The sequence below is a fragment of the Macrobrachium nipponense genome, chromosome 4, assembly GCF_015104395.2.
Source record: "Macrobrachium nipponense isolate FS-2020 chromosome 4, ASM1510439v2, whole genome shotgun sequence".
NCBI classification, from domain to species: Eukaryota; Metazoa; Arthropoda; class Malacostraca; order Decapoda; family Palaemonidae; genus Macrobrachium; species Macrobrachium nipponense.
In genome coordinates, this window is record NC_061100.1 from 35226162 (window position 1) to 35246373 (window position 20212).

Consider the following 20212-nt stretch of genomic DNA (forward strand, 5'->3'; position numbering starts at 1 on the left):
ATATATATACATACATATACATATATATATATATATATATATATATATATATAGAGAGAGAGAGAGAGAGAGAGAGAGAGAGAGAGAGAGAGAGAATTAATTGGTAGAAGCAGCGTTATTTTAATGACTTTTATGAGATAAATATCCAAATTTTTTAGTAGATGTGAAATGGACATCTGAGCATACGATGCACGAAAATAGGAGGTCATTTATTAATCTCTATAGTATTCTGATGAATTAGAAAGGCGTAAATAGTTACTGTTTTCACTAGCTATATTCAGATGTCTATAAGTCTTATGGATGGATGATGACGAACAGTAGGGTAGGAAACCATATTCATCAGCAATTAGTATTCATTAATTATATTCATCAGCGGGAGGTTGAAGAAGGTTGGTCTCAAAAGAAACCAGAGGATATCATTGTTTTTTTTTTAAGGGTGTGTATTTAGTTAAAAGCATTACGTTCTACTCATTCAATGATTTTTTAAGGATGTATATTTAGTTAAAAGCATTATATTCTACTCATTCAATGATTTTTTCATGATGTATATTTAGTTAAAAGCATTACGTTCTCCTCATTAAGTGATTTTTTAAAGGATGTATATTTAGTTTAAAGCATTACGTTCCACTATTTCAATGATTTTTAAAAGGATGTATATTTAGTTAAAAGTATTACGTTCTACTCGTTCAATGATTTTTTTAAAAGGATGTATATTTAGTTAAGAGCATTAAATTCTACTCGTTCAGTGATTTTTTTAAAGGATGTATATTTAGTTAAGAGCATTACGTTCTACTCTTTCAATGATTTTTTTAAAGGATGTATATTTAGTTAAGAGCATTACGTTCTACTCATCCAATGATTTTTTTTAAGGATGTATATTTAGTTAAGAGCATAAAAAAATCGCTACTTTCAGAATATCCTCAAAGGGGAATTTTTAATTTATAAATGGGTTGGTACTAAAGAGTCTCGGACATTGGACACAGTACAACGACTCCAGTCGACGGTAACCAGTTCGATATTAAACGACATTTGTAGATTAATGATTGTATGTAAATCACGGTGTGATGAAAATTTCATATATGTGTGTATATATATATATATATATATATATATATATATATTATATATATATCTATATATATTTAGTATATATACATATACACCATATGCATGGGTATGGAAATATAGTTGTTAATTGCTGTTTGAAAGGAAAATATTGATAAATTAAATTCCCACGAGTAAGTGAATGTTATGTACAGGACTGGTAATTATGTTATTCATTCCATGTATTTTTTAATACGACCATCCAAAGAGTCCAGGATTTCTTTCGGCTTCTGTTATCATGAGACCCGCAGTTAAATCGTAAAGGTGTCCCGTTTGCTTGTTCACACGCACACGCACGCGCGCACACACACACACTGTTTCGGAGTGATGACACTGGTCCAGCACGCCACTAGATAACCCTGTCTAAATTAGTGAATAAAAGTTTCCCCCGTTTTTTGTTTGTTATTTTCATTAAATGTTTGTGATGCCCCAAATTGATAATAGTCGTCATTAGTCATCTCCATAGGGTTGATCAAAGCAGCGTCTGCCGGCGTTCGTCATATATACTTTTTAATTACAATGTGTAGGTTTTTTTATTCTGGATTTTCGACATTTTCCAAAAGGTTTGGTTTTCCCAAATTTGATTTTATATTCTTTAAACTATTTAAGATTCATAAAAGTGTTTAATTTTAGATTCATAAAGCTATTTGATCTTAGATTCATAAATGTATTTTATTTTATATTTATAAAACTTTAATTTCAGATTCATAAAACTATCCAATTTTATATTCATAAAAATATTTAGTTTTAGATTCATAAATCTATTTAATTTTAGATTTATAAAAATGTTTAATTTCTTTTTATCTTTATAAAACTTTAATAAGATTCATCAAAACTATCCAATTTTTATTCAATAAAAAATATTTAGTTTTAGATTCATAAAACTATTTAATTTTAGATTTATAAAAATACTTAATTTTAGATTCATAAAATTATTTAGTTTAGATTATAAAATAATTAATTAGATTCATAAATATTAGTTTAGATTCATAAACTATTTTAAATTAGAGATTCATAAAACACTTTAATCTTATATTCAGATTTATAAAAATATTTAATTTTAGATTCATAAAATTATTTAGTTTTAGATTCATAAAACTATTTAATTAGAGATTCATAAAACTATTTAATCTTAGATTCATAAAACACTTTAATTTTAAATTTATGAAACTATTCAAGATTCATAAAGCTATTTAATTTTAGATTCATAAAAGTATGTAATTATAGATTCATAAAATTACTCAGTGTTTGATTGGTAAAACTACAATTTGGTCCGTATTCCACAGAACAGTATTTTCAGTCATTATGTGGAATCGATCCTCCTAGAAAACTGTATATAAACACTTTCAAATAAAGAAGATAGCTTGAATAATGGAATTGACCTTCGGAAGACTAATCCCTCTTCGAGCGACCAATATTCCCTTCTCTCTCTCTCTCTCTCTCTCTCTCTCTCCTCCTCACTAGCGGATCCAGGGTGGGCCCACTTGGGTACGAGGAACCCCCCCACCCCCCCTCCGGAAAATTGACAAAATAATAATATTGAAGATTTACATAATATGATAACATAAATGAGAGATATAAAGATGGGAAAAATTAAATCTATTAAAGAAATGATAATAAAATTTTGATAAAAAAATTTATGATAATAATCTAAATGATAATAATAATGGAATCGGTATTTCCTGATAGAACAGACGATTGCTGTACATTTCATAATTTCTACTTAAGTGGTGTACATATGTATATGTATAATATGAAAATTGGTGCCCCCCCACCCCACCCCGACATTTTTCTGGATCCGCTAGTGCTCTTCCTCCTCTTCCAACAACAGCAACAACAAAATGAACAAGAAGAGCGACAAACGAAAGACATCCCAGGAAGGGATGAGATTTTACATCACGTGATGGACCTGACCGCATTGTACACATCGCCTTTCCCACACCAATACATCACGCCGGTTATGCAGATGTAGACCTCATGCTGGTAGAGGGGAAGGGAATGGTTACACACACACACACACGCGCGCGCGCGCGAGAGCGACGTAGCATTAGGAGAGAGAGACGAGAGAGAGAGAGAGAGAGAGAGAGAGATAGAGAGAGAGAGAGAGAGAGATGGAAGATTAAGACGTTAGGCCTCTTGCATATTATTGACGTGAGGTTTTGTTAGGTATTGGAGTTCAAGAATATTGGAAATGCTTAAAAGTAGAATTTATATATATATCTAATATATATATTTATATATATATATTATATATATATATACTATATAATATATTATATATATATATAATATATTGTCGCTCAATTTGCCAGAAGAATAACACAACTCAAAAATGGCTATTTTTTCAGGAGAAACAATTTAAAGTAAAATTCTCTATACTTTCTCCATAGGTAGAAGTTTATTCTTTGCTGGGCGGTAAGAATTACATATACAAATAAGACGTATCTACCACAATATGGAGCAAGAAACGGGCTATCTGCTGGTATCAATACCTCAAAAACAAATTTTTGGGTTGTGTCAGTCTCCTGGCAAATGACCTATATATATTATATATTATATAAAATTATGTAAAATAGTGAAGCATTCATCATGTATTGAATTTCCTGTTAGGTTGTCATTTTATTTTAGGAAAAGTTGACGTAAAATAGTTATATGGACGGTAATAGGGATAATGAATATGATTTTATTTGTATTTTACGAGATGACACGCAATTTCGTTTACGCCTCGTCAGGGATTGTCTTCGTAGTAGCTGCTTCTCCTTCTTCGATGGCCAGATGAAATGCGGGTAGTGACATGTGTGACGTGTAGTTGCTGATGGTCCTTTGTATTGCTGTTAATTCTTTTAGAGTGGCTTTCGTGAAGAGCTGTGCATACACAGAATAAGAGAAAAGTGCGTGACTCATTTTGAATCACTTAACATGGACACCAGACTCTGACTTGGAGATTATGTATAATGTGAATAGACTGACCTTGAATGATACTTGACATATGTTGGCGTCACAAATAATGAACAATAGAGTTAAATTTAGTGGGTCATTTCTTTAAAAATTTTGTAGTTTTAATATTTTATCATTCGTCTAAGATCGTCACTCATACACTTGACCACCATGGCTCAGTTTTATCATGGTTTAGTCATTGTTAGCAACGGCACAGGTTGACCTACGTTGGTGGAAATATAACGTGACGTTGAATGTGCCATGGACGAAGCTTTCTTCAAAAGTAGACGTAACTTAAAAGTAGATCAGAATTGTCGTCTAAGTGAGGAAAGGTTTACACATACTGAGTAAAGGCTAAATCATAAACTGTCATCAAGAAAAATCTGAAAACTATGAAAAATATTAATTCTGTTTTATAGCTTTTATGAAATCAGAATTTTGTTATATTAATCATACCAAACAATTGTTTATGACCTTTATAGGTTTATTAAGGATGAGAGGATAAAGGATAACATTTAATAGGCTCTCTATTATCTTTAAGGACAAAGAAAAGCTCTCCTTTTTGTACAGATCTCTTCCTTCATTTGGACAGGTTTCAGCTTTCCTTGACTGGGGATAACAAGCTCCAGAGATCGGGTGACTTATTCACCCTTTATATTAAATCTCACTCTAATTTTTCTTTTGATTCTTTTTATGTTATCTATTGCAGTGCAATATATCTATTAAAAATGTCTCGGTAATTTCTCTCTTTCATTATAGCAGTGGGAGTCGGGAATTTTAATTACTTTGAGATTCCTGTAATCATTGATGAGTACCTCATTAAGATTTGTCTGCTCGGCTAGGATTCTCTAGATTTAATTAATCATAATTATTATTATGAATGGAAGAATGTCACTACCCAAACTCTACATAATATGTTTTTGCTGGTCACAAACGACGCAGTTTCCATCGCCCGAGTACGCCAGTAATTCTCGGGGAAAGCGCAGTTCATTCACATTTTTATTGCCGCTTTTATCGGTATAGTCGTAAATCCCGTAATAGAAAAGAGATTTGCTTAACAAGATAATTCAGGGGAATTTATCTTTTGTTTTGCCTTACATTCCCTGATTCATTCTTGAAGAGGCACCGAATGTGTGTGTTACACACACACACTCACATAGTGTGTGTATATATATATATATATATATATATATATATATATATATATATATATATATATATATATAATGCATGCGTCCGCGTGTACGCTTTCTTTTGTATTTTCAAGGTTAAAAAGTTGCTGTAAAAATTACATTAATCATTAACACACACAGGAGGGTGTAATTTTATAGAATTGGGCACATAACAGAAAGGGCGATAGGGAGAGAACTGTGTGGTTGTAGAAAAGGAAGAGAGTGTGTGCATTGTTCCTTTTGAGATATTTTTGCTAGAAGTTTAGGAGTATTAAGACCTATCTTGTCAAAATTGATAGAGATTCAGTTTGCGGTTCTGAAGGATTAGGATGCATGGTGCAGAGATAATTGATTGTGAGGCTTTAGTTTTTATAATGAGAGAAAAGTACGTTAGAGGATGCAGGATCCATTAGTAACTGGTCTTGTTTAAAAATAGGTCCGAGGCAAGTCCATGTTATGTATCTTATGCAGTAGAATATTTTATTGATTGAAGTGGTTAAAAAAAAGTCTCGGATAAATGTGGTGCAATAAATGCCAGTTTGTCGGATATGAACAGAGATGGTGAATGGTGTAGTAGTGGTTGATGTTTGATCATGATACGGAAGTTGTTGATGGTGAGAAGTTATCAGGTGCTGGTGTAGAAGTTACTGTAGTTGCGAATTTTTTATGTGTAGAATGTTTGAAAGCGAATAGGTGAAACTCAGCTATGAGGGTAACTGGTAGCCAGGATGAGGCAGTGGTGAATGTTAGTGACGCTTCTTACAATTACTGTAGGGTTGTAGATGTAATCACTGCAGTGAGAGGCAAATCACAAAGTTTGTAAGTATCTAAAGCGCCTCAGTGGTGTGGTCGGTTTGGTCTTGGACTACCACCTCGGTGGCCGCGAGTTCGACTCTCGGGTTTTCTATTGAGGGGTCAGAGATGTGGTTCGACTAAAGCCGTTGATCCCGTTGCTGGATAACCACTTGTTCCATGCGACGTAAAAACACCATACAAAAAAAACAAAACAAGCAAGTATCTAATGAGGAAGTGGTTTGATGAGTTTGTAATTTGGGATTGTTAAGACAACTCTCCTGTATGGAGATGTATAGAGTTGACGGCTGACGGGCTAAGAAGGATTAAAAGTGGCAAGCATCGTATAGGTACGACAAAGATTTGTTATCAAGGTTTATCATTGGACGCCAGGTCTGGTCAGGTAGAGGGATTGGGAGCCGAATGCTTGGTAAATACGCTGTATAATTCTGAAGTCGTTTAAGGAAGGACGAGAGGGAGGGAGATTTACAAAGGTTATGGAGAAGAAACTCGAAAGCTTTCCATCTTACGCAGAAATGGGCAAACGTACATTTATAACATACAAGCTGATCCCTTTAAAAAAATATATTGATTCCCTGAAAAGCCCATGGTCTTAAGGTCATTGAGGTTCACAGGAACGAAAGAACTATTATAAATTGCTACAAAAGGGCTCGTTTCATTCAATAAAGTATATGTAAATCCTTCCCTATCTATCATTTTAAGCGTCCAAAGGAGAGGAACAACTAATGACTGTTGGAAGATGGATAGGGTTGGTCTGATGCCGAACTTGGAAAGACGATGAACTAATCACCTCTCTCTTCTCTCTCTCTCTCTCTCTCTCTCGTCTCTCTCTTGTCTCGTCTCTCTTCTCTCTCTCTCTCTCTCTTCTCTCTCTCTCTCTAAGTTCATTCCCATGGGGGTAATGGATCCTAAGAATTGGGCAAGTCCCTTTTCATATCCACAGCAATTTCACCGATGGCTCATATTGGTAAATAAAACGAGGTACTTGTGCCACATATGTATTAATTGCGTTGTAAGGTGAATCTTTAGAAATTAATTTTCTGTGGTTATTATTATTATTATTATTATTATTTTAATCAGGAAATACACACATTCATTGGGGTAAGCTAGAAAGTTCGTAAATGTAGCAAGCAAAACTCTTAAACACATACACACACACACACACACACACACACACACACACATATATATTATATATATATATATATAATATATATATATATATGTGTGTGTGTGTGTGTGTGTGTGTGTGTGTGTGTGTAGTGTGTGTTGTGTGTGTGTGTGTGTGTGTGTGTGTGTAGGGAAAGAGTGGCTGAAAGAAGCTTGAATATCACAGAACTACACGAAGTCATGGGAAAAGGCTAGTGAGCAAAAAGATGAATTAAAATATTTTGAGGTGATTCGGTCGCATGGAGAGCATAGCTCTGGACAGGGTGATGGAAAATATATTAAAATTCGAACGTCTTATGAGGAATGAGCAGAGGGAAACCTAAAACGAAGTGTGTGTTGGTATGACATAGGTGTCAAAAATAAAGGTCCCTTTCTTATACAAAAGATGAGGGCGTGTTTGTGTGTGTGCGTGTGCGTGCAAAATACAGTTGGATGTGGAGTTGTGTTGGTGGACATCGAAGCCTTACTGATAAAATCCCTTTTAATAAAGGAAGTGACTGATGCTGTGGGAGTTTTCCTCTCAGAGTTCGTCTTTAAATTGATAAATTTTTAAATGAATGTAGAAGGGAATTTAGTCTCTTGTCTCCCTGGAACCGTCTGATAGGGAAACTTACACCCAAAACTATATATATATATATACGTATATATATATATATATATATATATATATATATATGACTGGTAAAAATGTTCTGTAACAACAGAATTCCATCTAATAAAAGGAGCCCATAAAAACACCAAAATATAGAGAAAAAAGCACTATATTTCAGAGACTGCTGTCTCCCTCTTCAGGTAGATGAAGAGGGAGACAGCAGTCTCTGAAATATAGTACTTTTTTCTCTATAGTTTGGTGTGTTTATGGGCCTCCTTTTATTAGATATATATATATGTGTATATATATATATATATATGTGTGTGTGTGTGTGTGTGTGTGTGTATGTATGTATGTGTAATTACCTGCTTGCATACCTAAACAAACAGCGTAAGAGTAGCGTCACTGTCATTTAAAATGCAATTTGTAACCAGGGTAACCGCTCTCATCTCGTATACTTGACTGCTGTATCAAAGAGGATGTGGATTATTGAACCACACCATACGTGATACACATACGACTCCCCTCCATCCCTCCCTTCTCATGCTCCCCTCCTATGCATGCCTACCCTAGATATGCCCTCCTCCTCCTCCTCCTCCCCCGCCTCCCGTGATGCCTTCCTACCCTGACTGGCACGGCTGCAAAACCGATAGGGTTGTGGCACAGTCTGCATCATTTTGTTTGTTTATGCTTTCTTGCCATTTTTTTTTATGAGAATAAAAGCCAAAAGGAGAAATATAAAGCATGATTTTTTAGAGCACAAGATGAATTTTAATTGTCTGCGTTCGTTTGTTTATGCTTTCTTGCCATTTTTTTTTCTTCCGAAAGAAAAATATATAAAGCATGATTCATAGAGCACAAGATGAATTTTGACTGTTTGCGTATGTTTGTTTATGTTTGGGGTCATTTTTTTTCTTTATTATGAATGAGAATAAAAGTCAAAAGGAGACATGCAAAGCATGATTTATAAAGCACAAGATGAATTTTGACTGTCTGCGTTCGTTTGTTTATGCTTTCTTGCCATTTTTTTGGAGTGAATAAAAGTCAAAGGAAACATATAAAGCATGATTTATAAAGCACAAGATTCAAGGGGAATTTGAGAGGCATTTTACGTGTAATATTTTGGGTAATAGTTTCTATTCATCTAAGAGAGAAGATTAACAATTATATGATAATAAGCAAGAGTGAATACTTAAGTGATACAATTATGGGAAGGAAAAATAGTTAAATTTTCAGCCTCTACAGTTAGGATACAGCAGTAACCACTCACGAAGCTCTCGTTACCTGATGCGAAAATAATCATTTTCGTCAATACCCACCGATCGATAGTGTAACTTTAACAAAATTTCGACCTGGCAGTTACCTAAGATTTGTTATCAGTTAAGAGATAAAAGGATTGTCTCTAAGCAACAGTGTAAATTAACAAACCATTTGCGGTTTTATTTCAGTAGGTGTTTTGCAAAACACACCTTTACAATTTTGTAACTTTTCCTTCTTTTATTTGGTATTGTGTGAATGGTCTTATTCCCGAGTTCACGCATACAAATAAGGCAAAAACACTCACGAGAGAGAGAGAGAGAGAGAGAGAGAGAGAGAGGAGAGAGAGAGAGAGAGATGGTTAAAGGTGGAGGGAAAGAAGAGAGAGCCAGTGATGTCTTTTGAATAGGAGGAAGAAGAGTCGTGTGAAGGCATGAAGGAAAGAGCTCAAAGGGGAGGAGGAGTCAGGCAGGGGATGGGGTGGGGCGGGGGGAGTCACTTTGAATGTCGAGGATCAGTCCGAAGACAAAACTCTGTTCTTTATTATGACGGAGATCATGTTATATATATATATATATATATATATATATATATATATATATATATATATATATATATATGAATAACTTGATCACGAAGTATATAAAACGTGATGCTATGTATAAATAAAGGTTTTTATTTATTTATTCATTTTTTTCCTTCATGGCAATAAACCTTATATATATATATATATATAATATATGTGTGTGTGTGTGTGTGTGTGTATATATATATATATATATAAGCTTTTTATTGTGTGAACGTGTTTTTTTTTCTGCGTGTGTTTGTTATACACTAAGATACACACGTTCTATATGTAAAATCTACTGGTCATTATTTACCGGATGCATATGTAAATGTAATATCCACAATGCCCTCTTACCTTCTCAGATTCTTCGCTGTTTTTTAGATACGTTTGTCACTACAAAGCCTCGAGATCCAACTTCAAAGAAATATGAAAGAAATCATGATGTCCTGTGGCGGGAAACGAACCTGCGATACCATAATCACGACGAGGTCTCGTTGCCGACCTGACCATGTATATATATATATATATATATATATATATATATATATATATATATATGTGTGTGTGTGTGTGTGTGTGTATATTATATATATATATATATATATTGTATATACTTCATATACATGCATGCATATAATGAGTAGTTGCCCTTATTGAGTTTGTTTTAGAGAGAAACTTCATCCTGTACGTTTGTTAATTAATCGCTATATTGATATTTTGCTAACACTTTAAAAAAACTTACAAAGGAGAATCATCAGTTCAGGAAGGAACTCTGATGCAAGTTAGAGCCATTTCTCGCATAATGAGGCGAAGCAAATTTAAATGTCTAACCTTCATTCTACCAACGGGAATATATTTCTAGAAAACCGGTAGTTCTCGAATTACCCAGCTCATTGAATGACCTTCTTCCTTCGTGTTTCTGAGTATCCGCACTTTCATGACCTTTCTTTTTTCAAAAGGCAGCTCTGTCGCTTACTAAGAGGTTCATTCCTTATCCTTCATTATAACTTTTCCTCGGGGGTATTCTTCTTCCTTGTGTAACTATGGGTCATTAGAAGGTTGCGTCTTCCACTAGCATTTGCTCCCCGTAGGGGGCTAAATGCCGTCAGTGCACCTCATTCGGTGCAATGAGTTATTACTTAAGGGTCTTTGCAGCGTCCCTTCGGCCCCTAGCTGCAACCACTTTCATTCCTTTTACTGTACCTCCGTTCATATTCTCTTTCTTCCATCTTACTGTCCACCCTCTCCTTACAATTGTTTCATAGTGCAACTGCGAGGTTTTCCACCTGTTACGCCCTTCAAACCTTTTACTGTCAATTTCCGTTTCAGCGCTGAATGGCCTTAGTTTCCCCTGTGCTTGGCATAATGCCAAAAATCTATATAAATCAAATTAAATCAAACTAGCATTTGCTCTTGTAAACATCACGAGCCGTTTCTGTTCAAGGATTGAAACCACAAAAAAAAAGAAGAAAAAAAAAAGCGATGTATTTACACAACGAAAGATGTCACTAACTCGACGGCGTCCTCCTCCTCCTCCTCCTCCTCTCCTCCTCCTCCTCCTCCTCCTCCTCCTCCTCCTCCCCCTCAAACACACAGACACGAGGAAAGTAATCCCCTGTGCCTGACATCAGCTCTGTCTGGCTCATGAGAGGATTTGAACTGAAAAACCTGGCCCTTGTCTTGTATTGAGATTTTTTTATGGAGTTATTTATATGTTTGTTTAAGAACCGCTAAGAAGGCCTGGAAGAAGTTGGGACGTTCCGGGTATTGGGGAGAGTTTGTGAAGGGCATTTTTTAAAAGTTGATATATTATACAGTGTTTAGTGCAGGTAATGAAGTTGCTGGATAAAAAGTAGAGAATTTGATGGTAAAATGTATGGTAGAAAACATGATCAAATCCTCTCGACGTATGACGCCCAATATACCGTAGGAGTGTATGCCTGGGGGAAAAAAAAAAGTTGGTGTATGACGGTAATATTTTGCCAAATTAACTTTCGTTAAAACTAACATTTTCTTAACTTGAGGTGCATGTGGTGATCTGAATTGCTGTCCAGCTTACAGGAAATTTTTTATTGGAAAGGAATCATCTCTTCATCTCTTCACATAAGCGGTTACTGCCTTGTGAACGTATTTACCTTATGAATAATAATAATAATAGCTACAACAACAATCCATCGAATTGGTGTTATTCTCCTTTCCAGTACAAACAAACAATTGCACTCTCCAATCTACCACAGCTCTTAGCTAATCGACACCCGATCTACAGAATCGCCTTTTCCTACAAATGGGGCTGCTTTTTTCTATTCATATATGCTAATTCTATTCGTTTCGACTCGAGAGCAGACGGGACGGGACTTAAATAGCCATTTCTGGAAACAGAAAGGGAAAGGAGAGAAGAGGAAGATATAGCTTGTGTGAAACTGTACGCCTGGTTGTTAAGGAAGGCAGTGAATTTGGGGTAATTCATGTTTGGACTTACGTTCATAAATTATAACCCTCTTTGTCTGTACATTATTATTCATCTTGTTTGTCAGTCAGTCTTTGACAGCTGCTTTTTGCAGAGATACGGAATTTGTGTCGGCTTTGTCAGTCCGTAGGTCCGTCCGCACTTTATTCTGTCCGCCCTCAGATCTTTATATATATATATATATATATATATATATATATATATATATATATATATATATATATAAAACTAAGGCTAGAGGGATGCAAATTGGTGTTTTGATCATCCACCCTCCAATCATCAAACATACCAAATTGCGACTCTAGCCTCAGTAATATTTATTTTATTCAAGGTTAAAGTTAGCCATGGATCGTGCATCTGCCCGCGCTTTCCGGTAGCATGGGACACACCCTCACTCGACCGCATCTAGTGAGCCACTGAAGAGCTGCTGGCCATAGTTGAATGTTTTATAGACCATTATACGTTGTACAGAAAACTTGATTGTACCGAAGAAACTTCGACGAGTTTTTTTATTTATATTTATTTATTTATTTATTTATTTATTTATTTATTTATTTATTTATTTTTTAATTAAAATTCCTCATTACTTTGAAAAGGAAAAGCAGTAATGCACACTATTGTCTACCGGAGATTGATTTTTGGACGGTCATGACAATTTCGGTCTGTTCGTCATAAAAATTAAACGAAGCTCCAGTGATTCAACGTGGAAGCACAGACAGGCTTCTGAGGAGCTCTGAATCGCGTACGCCACGTTTAAAAGCATTCCTTTAGAGTCGAAACTTGGCCGTTTACTCGTCCGAGAAGTTTCAGGGAAATTGCATGACTTGTCAAGGAACGCCATGAATACCTACTGTTTAGCCGAGATATGAACGAGCATCAGCCCCATGCTGGCGATCTAGCCGTGTTCGGAGTTGCTGGCGAGTGTGAAAACGAGAAGGAATATTTTTAGCTTTCTTTAATATTAAAGTGATAAAAGGTCTGCTTTTTGAAGTTTCTTCTAAAAAAGGAGCCGAGGAAGGAATGTTTTTGAGACTCCTATAAGTCAAGGTGAGAAAAGGAATGGTTTTCTTGAAATCAAGGTGAGGAGAGGAACGTTTTTTAAAATTTCCTTAAATCAAGGTGAGAAAGGGAATGGTTTTGAATTTCTTTGAATCAAGGTGAGAAAACCAATACTTTTGAAGGTTCTTTAAATCAAGGTGAGTAAAGGACTGTTTTTTGAAGTTTCTTTTAAAAAAAACAAGTCGAGAAAGGAATGTTTTTGAAGCTCCTATAAGTGAGAAAAGGAATGATCTTGAAGTTTCCTTAAACCAAGGCGAGAAATGGAATGATTTTGAAGTTTTTTAGATCAATGATTTTGAGTTTTTTTTTTTTAAATAAAGATGAGTAAAGGAATGGTTTTGAGGCGGCTTTAAATCAAGGTGACAAAAGGAATGATTTTCTTCAAATCAAGGTGAAGAGAGAAACGTTTTTCAAAATTTCCTTAAATCAAGGTGAGAGAAGGACTGATTTTGAAGTTTCTTTAAATAAAGAAAAGAACCGGAATGTTTTTGAAGTTTCTTTGAATCAAGTTGAGACAGGGAATGTTTTTGAAGTTTCTTTGAATCAAGTTGAGACAGGGAATGTTTTTGAAGTTTCTTTGAATCAAGTTGAGACAGGGAATGTTTTGAAGTTTCTTTGAATCAAGTTGAGACAGGGAATGTTCTTGAAGTTTCTTCGAATCAAGTTGAGACAGGGAATGTTCTTGAAGTTTGAATCAAAGTGAAATAGGTAACTTTTTGAGGTTTCTTTAAATCAGGATGAGAAGGAACATTTTTTTGAGGTTTCTTTAAATCAAGTTCAGAAGGAAAATATATTAAGTTTCGTCAAATCAAGGTGGGAAAAGGAATGTTTTTGATTCATGTATTAAATCAATGTAAGAAATGTCTTTTCTGACAGGAAACTATAATTTTTTTTTTTTTTTTTTTTTTTTTTTTTTTTTTTTTTTTTTTAGTGCCATCAGCTACATTCCTATCAGTAGTAACGCTAATTACGAGTTCTTTCGAAAAGGTAATTAGCATTTAATTATTAACGCTAATGAGATACGCTTTTATTTAAATATTTTTGTTGAAAATGTAGGTCATCTTCATTCATTCACCAGTTTTAGTAAAATACTGAAATTAACATAACCTATTGAGGCATCTGTGTATAAACACTCTTCATTAGAAGGTCAGGTCAAATGGCCACATATATGAGATAAATGTTTTTTTTGCTAAATGAAAGATGAAGTTTAGGTAGCGGCATCTCGTTGCGTAAAATACTTAAGAGTACATTAACCAGTTATTTATTTTTCTGTTTGCTGCTGCTGCTGCTCTCTCTCTCTCTCTCTCTCTCTCTCTCTCTCTCTCTCTCTCTCTCTCTCTCTCTCTCTCTCTCTCTCTCTCTCTCTCTCTCTCTCTCTCTCATGCAAAGTCCAGTGTGGTAATAATCTTGTTAAGAGCTGTACTTTCGCTTAACAAGCGTGTTTTGTTTTCAATTGCATTTCAACATAGCAGCATTAATGGCTAATTGAAATGCCTTACCTGATAAATTAACTTGTTCATGCACATTTGTGCAGATTTTTTTTTTATTGATAAAAGTGTTGCTTTGTGTACCTATCTTTTTGTTAAAGATAATAATCCTTGCAGCCGATGCTCACAGGCATGGATGTTTGAAGGTACATTGTCCATTGGTGGCCCTCACGGCCGGTGCAAGAATTGGCACTCTACATCAAAAAGGCTCTGTTTTATAGTGAGAGTGATTTGATTTCGTTCGGGAAGAGCTTTACTTTATTCTGAAGGGCATTTATCTTCCCGTGGAGGCCTTTATTTCGTTGCGAAAGGGCTTTGCCTTCCCTTGATGTCACCTTTAAAGGAAAGCTTCTATATATTAGATGTATCTGGGGGCCTCACTTTGTCTTGCCGAGATGGCCTTTTCCTAGTCCTTTATATATATAAATGTGACACATGTTCCTGTGTACACGTATATGCATATGTATAAAATTCCATTTGCTCTTTGCAGGAAAAACGCCCTTTCAAATCTTCAGTGATGAAGTCCATAGAAATTGTACGAAACTTCATATATGTAGTGTATATATTATATATATGATATACTATATATATATATATATATATATGTATATACAATATATATATATAATATATATATATATATTGTTTATGTATAATTACACATTAATTGATACCCGAGTGGTTCTTGTTTTTCCACCCCCGGGTTTAAATTAAGGGAATCCATGACACGGCCACCCACCCCATATAACCCGGGGCAGGGTAGGTAGGGGAGTGTGAGGGTGAAATGTTCATCCACCTGTGGCAAACCTGTTTGTCCGCCATGTTAAGGTCTTGGTAGGCAGGGGATCGGGAGGAGGGTAGGGGAGTCACTAGTGCAGAGTTATTATATATGTTATATATAGTATATATAGTATATATATATGTATATATATATATATAGTATATATATATATATATATATATATATATATATATATATATATATGTATATATATGCACGCAGCGTAGTCTGACGTTCAGTTTGCAAATTCTTTTCCGCCGCATGGTAACCATTCCATCGCCTGGGTGCAATTGTTCCGCTTAACGGTGCAGTTGAATGAAGGATATGCCTTCGTTATCCTGAGGATCCAGTCATGTTATTCAATGGATAGTCTTTCCTTTTGGGCCTACACATCGCTGTTTCAGAATTGAACACGGATTTGGCACTTCTGTGTGAATCCCTTTATCTGAAGGAATATATATATATATATATATATATATATATATCTATATATATATATACTATATATATATATATATATATTAATGTGTTATTGCTTGTCTTTATGTTTGGTGTGGGTCTATACATGTTTGTGAGATTGTTAATATATAAATGTCTACGTATACATAGTATATTATATATGCATATATATATATGTGTGTGTGTGTGTGTGTACTATACTTTCCTGGCTCCCAAGAGAAGACAACAGTCACTGCTCTAATCACGCTTAGGCAGAAATCTCATAAGCTTCGAGTTTGTGCATCTATGTTAATCAGTATATTCATATCGTCACAGTTGCAAACTGAAAGGTAGAAGTCATATGGAAATATCCATGTTGCAACAGTAAACAGCCAAACACTGAGTAAATAAACACTGCATTGGCCATTGTATTTTAACTGGTTTAAATAGGTAGATAATTCGAGATATGAAATTTTGACAGTGTTTTTGTTCAGGACTTTCTTAGTGCTGTGTACAATTTATGTGTTTTTGATGAAAATTGATTTTATGATTGTTTATTGTGATTATGAAAGGCGTTAGAGTGGTTGTCAGTAATATTTTTTTCATTTATTGTTTTATTATTACATAATTATATAGATTTATGCATATATCTTTTTTTTTTATTGTGTAGGATAGGCAGAGTGATTTCCATAATGAGTTAGTGTGATTAATAAGATAGAGATATTGTCAGTACTATTGTAAGTTTGTAACTATAATTTATTATTACATATATATTTATGCTGTAACTAAAATGCATTATTACATATATATTTTTGCTGTAACTATAATGGATTATTACATATTTACTTATGCTCAAACTATAATGCATTATTACATATATATTTATGCATATACCATTTTTATATTGCCGGGTTGGGCAGAGGCATATATTTTTGCTGTAACTATAATGGATTATTACATATTTACTTATGCTCAAACTATAATGCATTATTACATATATATTTATGCATATACCATTTTTATATTGCAGGGTGGGCAGAGTAATTTTTATATTGGCTTAGAGTGATTAATGAAAATGTTAAAGTAACTGTCAGTACTATTGTTAAAGGTGTTATTATCAGAAGTATTGTAACCATAATTTATTATTATAATATTTATTTATGTAAACATTGAACCTTTCTTTTTGCAGGGTGGGCAATGATGGGAAGCAGGGTGGGAGATGTGCTGGCATCCCGGAAGCCCTACGTGGGGGGAGGGCAGCTGGCCAGGCATCCAGCCTCCGCGTACTCCGACCACCAGGTAAGGATTCCTCCATAGATTGGTTATCCTTCGGGGTTCTCATTAGGACTCCTCGGGAATGTGAGCGAGAGGGAGAGAGAGAGAGAATGATATCCAATTTTGTGGGGATCTATGCTCTTATGATGATGTTTATTAGGAAATGTAACATCGTGTCTGACGTATATATATGTCTTTCTTGGTCATTTGGGTTGAGAGAGAGAGAGAGAGAGAGAGAGAGAGAGAGAGAGAGAGAGAGAGAGAGAGAGAGAGATCCAATTTTTGGGGGATCTATTGCTTTCATGATGATGTTTATTAGGAAACATAACATCGTTTCTGACGTATATAAGTTATTTCCTGATCATTAGGGTTTGTGCGCAAGTGATGCTTTTAAAATGTCTAATTTGGGATCCTTTTGAAATTAACAACAATGGGGTGATTCATAACGATGGTTTTTCAGGTATTAAGTCCTCAAAATTTTCAGGGACTGCTATAATTTTGTGTTCATATTTCTCAATATATTTTAATAGATTTCTGGATTATGAAGGAAATGGTGAGAAAGCAAAAATGCTTTGAAAGTACATTTTTTAAACTTTGTGAGGAACCACATGAAATGCCCATAAACATAGATTGATCATTATCCGTCGTCCCTCTTAGGGAAGTGGCGACACTTATGAGGACTCCAATTTGATTTTGGGATATGTTGCTTTTGTTTTTGTTTATTAGGGAAATGGAGAACCAGCATTGTGCTCGAGGCCTGTGTTACCGGACATTTAAAAGCGATGCAAAGTTCCTCGTTGGATGAGTGGTTTTCGCGCTCGGCTACCAATCCGGTGGTCCGAAGTTCGATTCTCGGCTCGGCCAACGCGGAATCTGAGGAATTTGTTTCTGGTGATAGAAATTCATTTTTCGATATAATGTGGTTCGGATCCCACAATAAGCTGTAGGTCCCGTTGCTAATCCCACAATAAGCTGTAGGTCCCGTTGCTAGGTAACCAATTGGTTCCTAGCCACGTAAAAATATCTAATCCTTCGGGCCAGCCCTAGGAGAGCTGTTCATCAGCTCAGTGGTCTGGTTAAACTAAGATAGACTTAACTTAAAAGCGATGCTTTTTTTCGTATAGCTAGTCCTCAAAATTGTCAGGGATTGCTCTGTTTTCTTATTCGTACTTTTTAGTGCATTTTGAATAAGTTCTGGATTACGTAGGAAGTGGGAGGGAACAGAAATACTTTGTAAATTTTGTGAGAAACCATAGAAAACAGCCATATAAGTAAATAAGAATTATAAACATATACAACATAAATATGCTAAATGTGTCTTTAATGGTAGTGTAGTGCAATTTAGGATTGCAGAGTATGTATGTGTGTATGTCTATATATAATGATATGATATAGTATATTATATCTATATATATATATACTATATAACATATATATATAGATATATATATATATATATATATATATATATATATACATATATATATATATATAGTGATATATATATATATATCAGCGTAGCATATAGTTAAAATAAAAAATCTGCAAAAGCCATAAAAAGGGACAGATCGCAATCTGATGATGGCCGCCGAATAAACGCTACCTGTTAATCTGCAAACACGACTCTGTGAATTGACACAGAAAGCCCTTTTTGGGTATTTTTCATATATAGCTCAGCCGTTCGAGTTGGCTTTCAAAGTCAGAATATTTTTTTATATAAATTCTCTCTCTCTCTCTCTCTCTCTCTCTCTCTCTCTCTCTCTCTCTCTCTCTCTCTCTCTCTCTACTTTTGTATTGAGCGGGTTATCTACCTCTGCAAAGGCACTGACTGGTTTTTTTTGGTTCAGTTTTGTATGTTCGTCAGTTTGTTTGTATGTTTACTTCATCTGTTTTGTTCGGAGTTTTAGTTAACTACCACCACAGGTGGGACTAGTGACTGACAAACAAATCAAAAGGTCTTTGGAATAATTCTGAACTCAGTATGTTACCTTTGTTAGGAGAGGGGGCAAAGATTGCCAAGACTAAGCGTTGTTGGTTTGCAGTATGTATTCGTCATGTTTTAAGGTCACCTTCTGCCATATACTCTTGTTTACGGCAGTGCAGATGTTGGCCTCTTAATATACTGCACTTTACATGAAGCACGCTGTGATATAAGTAAAAAATATATATTTTAAGAATACAAACTTTTAAGTAGCTACATTGCAGTTGTTAATATAACTGAGTAGTTAACCACTACGAAGAGCAAACAGGTGATTGGAGTAGTAACTCCTCTCTCTCTCTCTCTCTCTCTCTCTCTCTCTCTCTCTCTCTCTCTCTCTCTCTCAATACAAAATACAACGAAAATGCTAGCGTTGGCCCCCATTTTTGTGTATTGCACTGTATACAACAAGTATACTCAAATTGACTAACATTGAAGAGAGAAAAAAAATAATCGTCTCCTTAACTTGAGCGTTAATCCTTCAGAATCCAGACGATCCCGTTAAATGATGATTGCTCCCCCCACAGGGGGGGTATTGCCGTCAGTGCACCTCATGCAGTGCAATGTAGACATTACTTAAGGTTCTTTGCAGCATGCCTTCGACCCCTAGCTGCAACTACTTTCATTCCTTTTACTGTACCTTCTTTCATATTATCTTTCCTCCATCTTACTTTCCACCATCTCGTAACAATTGTTTCACAGTGCAACTGCGAGGTTTTCTTCCTGTTACACCTTCCAAACCCTTTCACTGTCAATTTCCGTTTCAACGCTGAATGGCCTTTGTTGCCCCAGTGCTTGGCATTATGCCTCAAACCTATAAATCAATCAATCAATGAAGATTGCCCAGAGAAATTCAACTGTGTTGCATTTAGTGTACCTGAGACGAGTTATGCAAATTGCACACAGCTCATCCGTAATCAAAACAAGTTAAGAATACGCCGTAGTTTCTTCGGCGCAATCGGGTTTTCTGTGCAGCTTATAATGCTGTATGAAACACTCATCCACGGCCACTTAAACTCTCAGCCGCGGCTAATGAACCTTTCAGCTACAGCCCGGTGGTGACTTGTGTTGCTGGCACCTATATCGGTTCCAGACGCACGATCAGAGCTAACTT

The 20212-nt window shown here is 35.1% G+C and overlaps 1 protein-coding gene across 2 annotated transcripts in view; it reads left to right on the forward strand.

Annotated features, from left to right (window-relative positions):
* Positions 1-20212, forward strand: part of LOC135210852 (uncharacterized) — a 741193-nt gene that overhangs the window by 270331 nt on the left and 450650 nt on the right. For both annotated transcript variants that reach the window (XM_064243740.1, XM_064243745.1), the window contains exon 4: positions 17035-17144. In XM_064243740.1, coding sequence (XP_064099810.1) covers positions 17043-17144 — 102 coding nt within the window. In that variant the 5' untranslated portion in view covers positions 17035-17042. The remainder of the gene's footprint in view (positions 1-17034; positions 17145-20212) is intronic.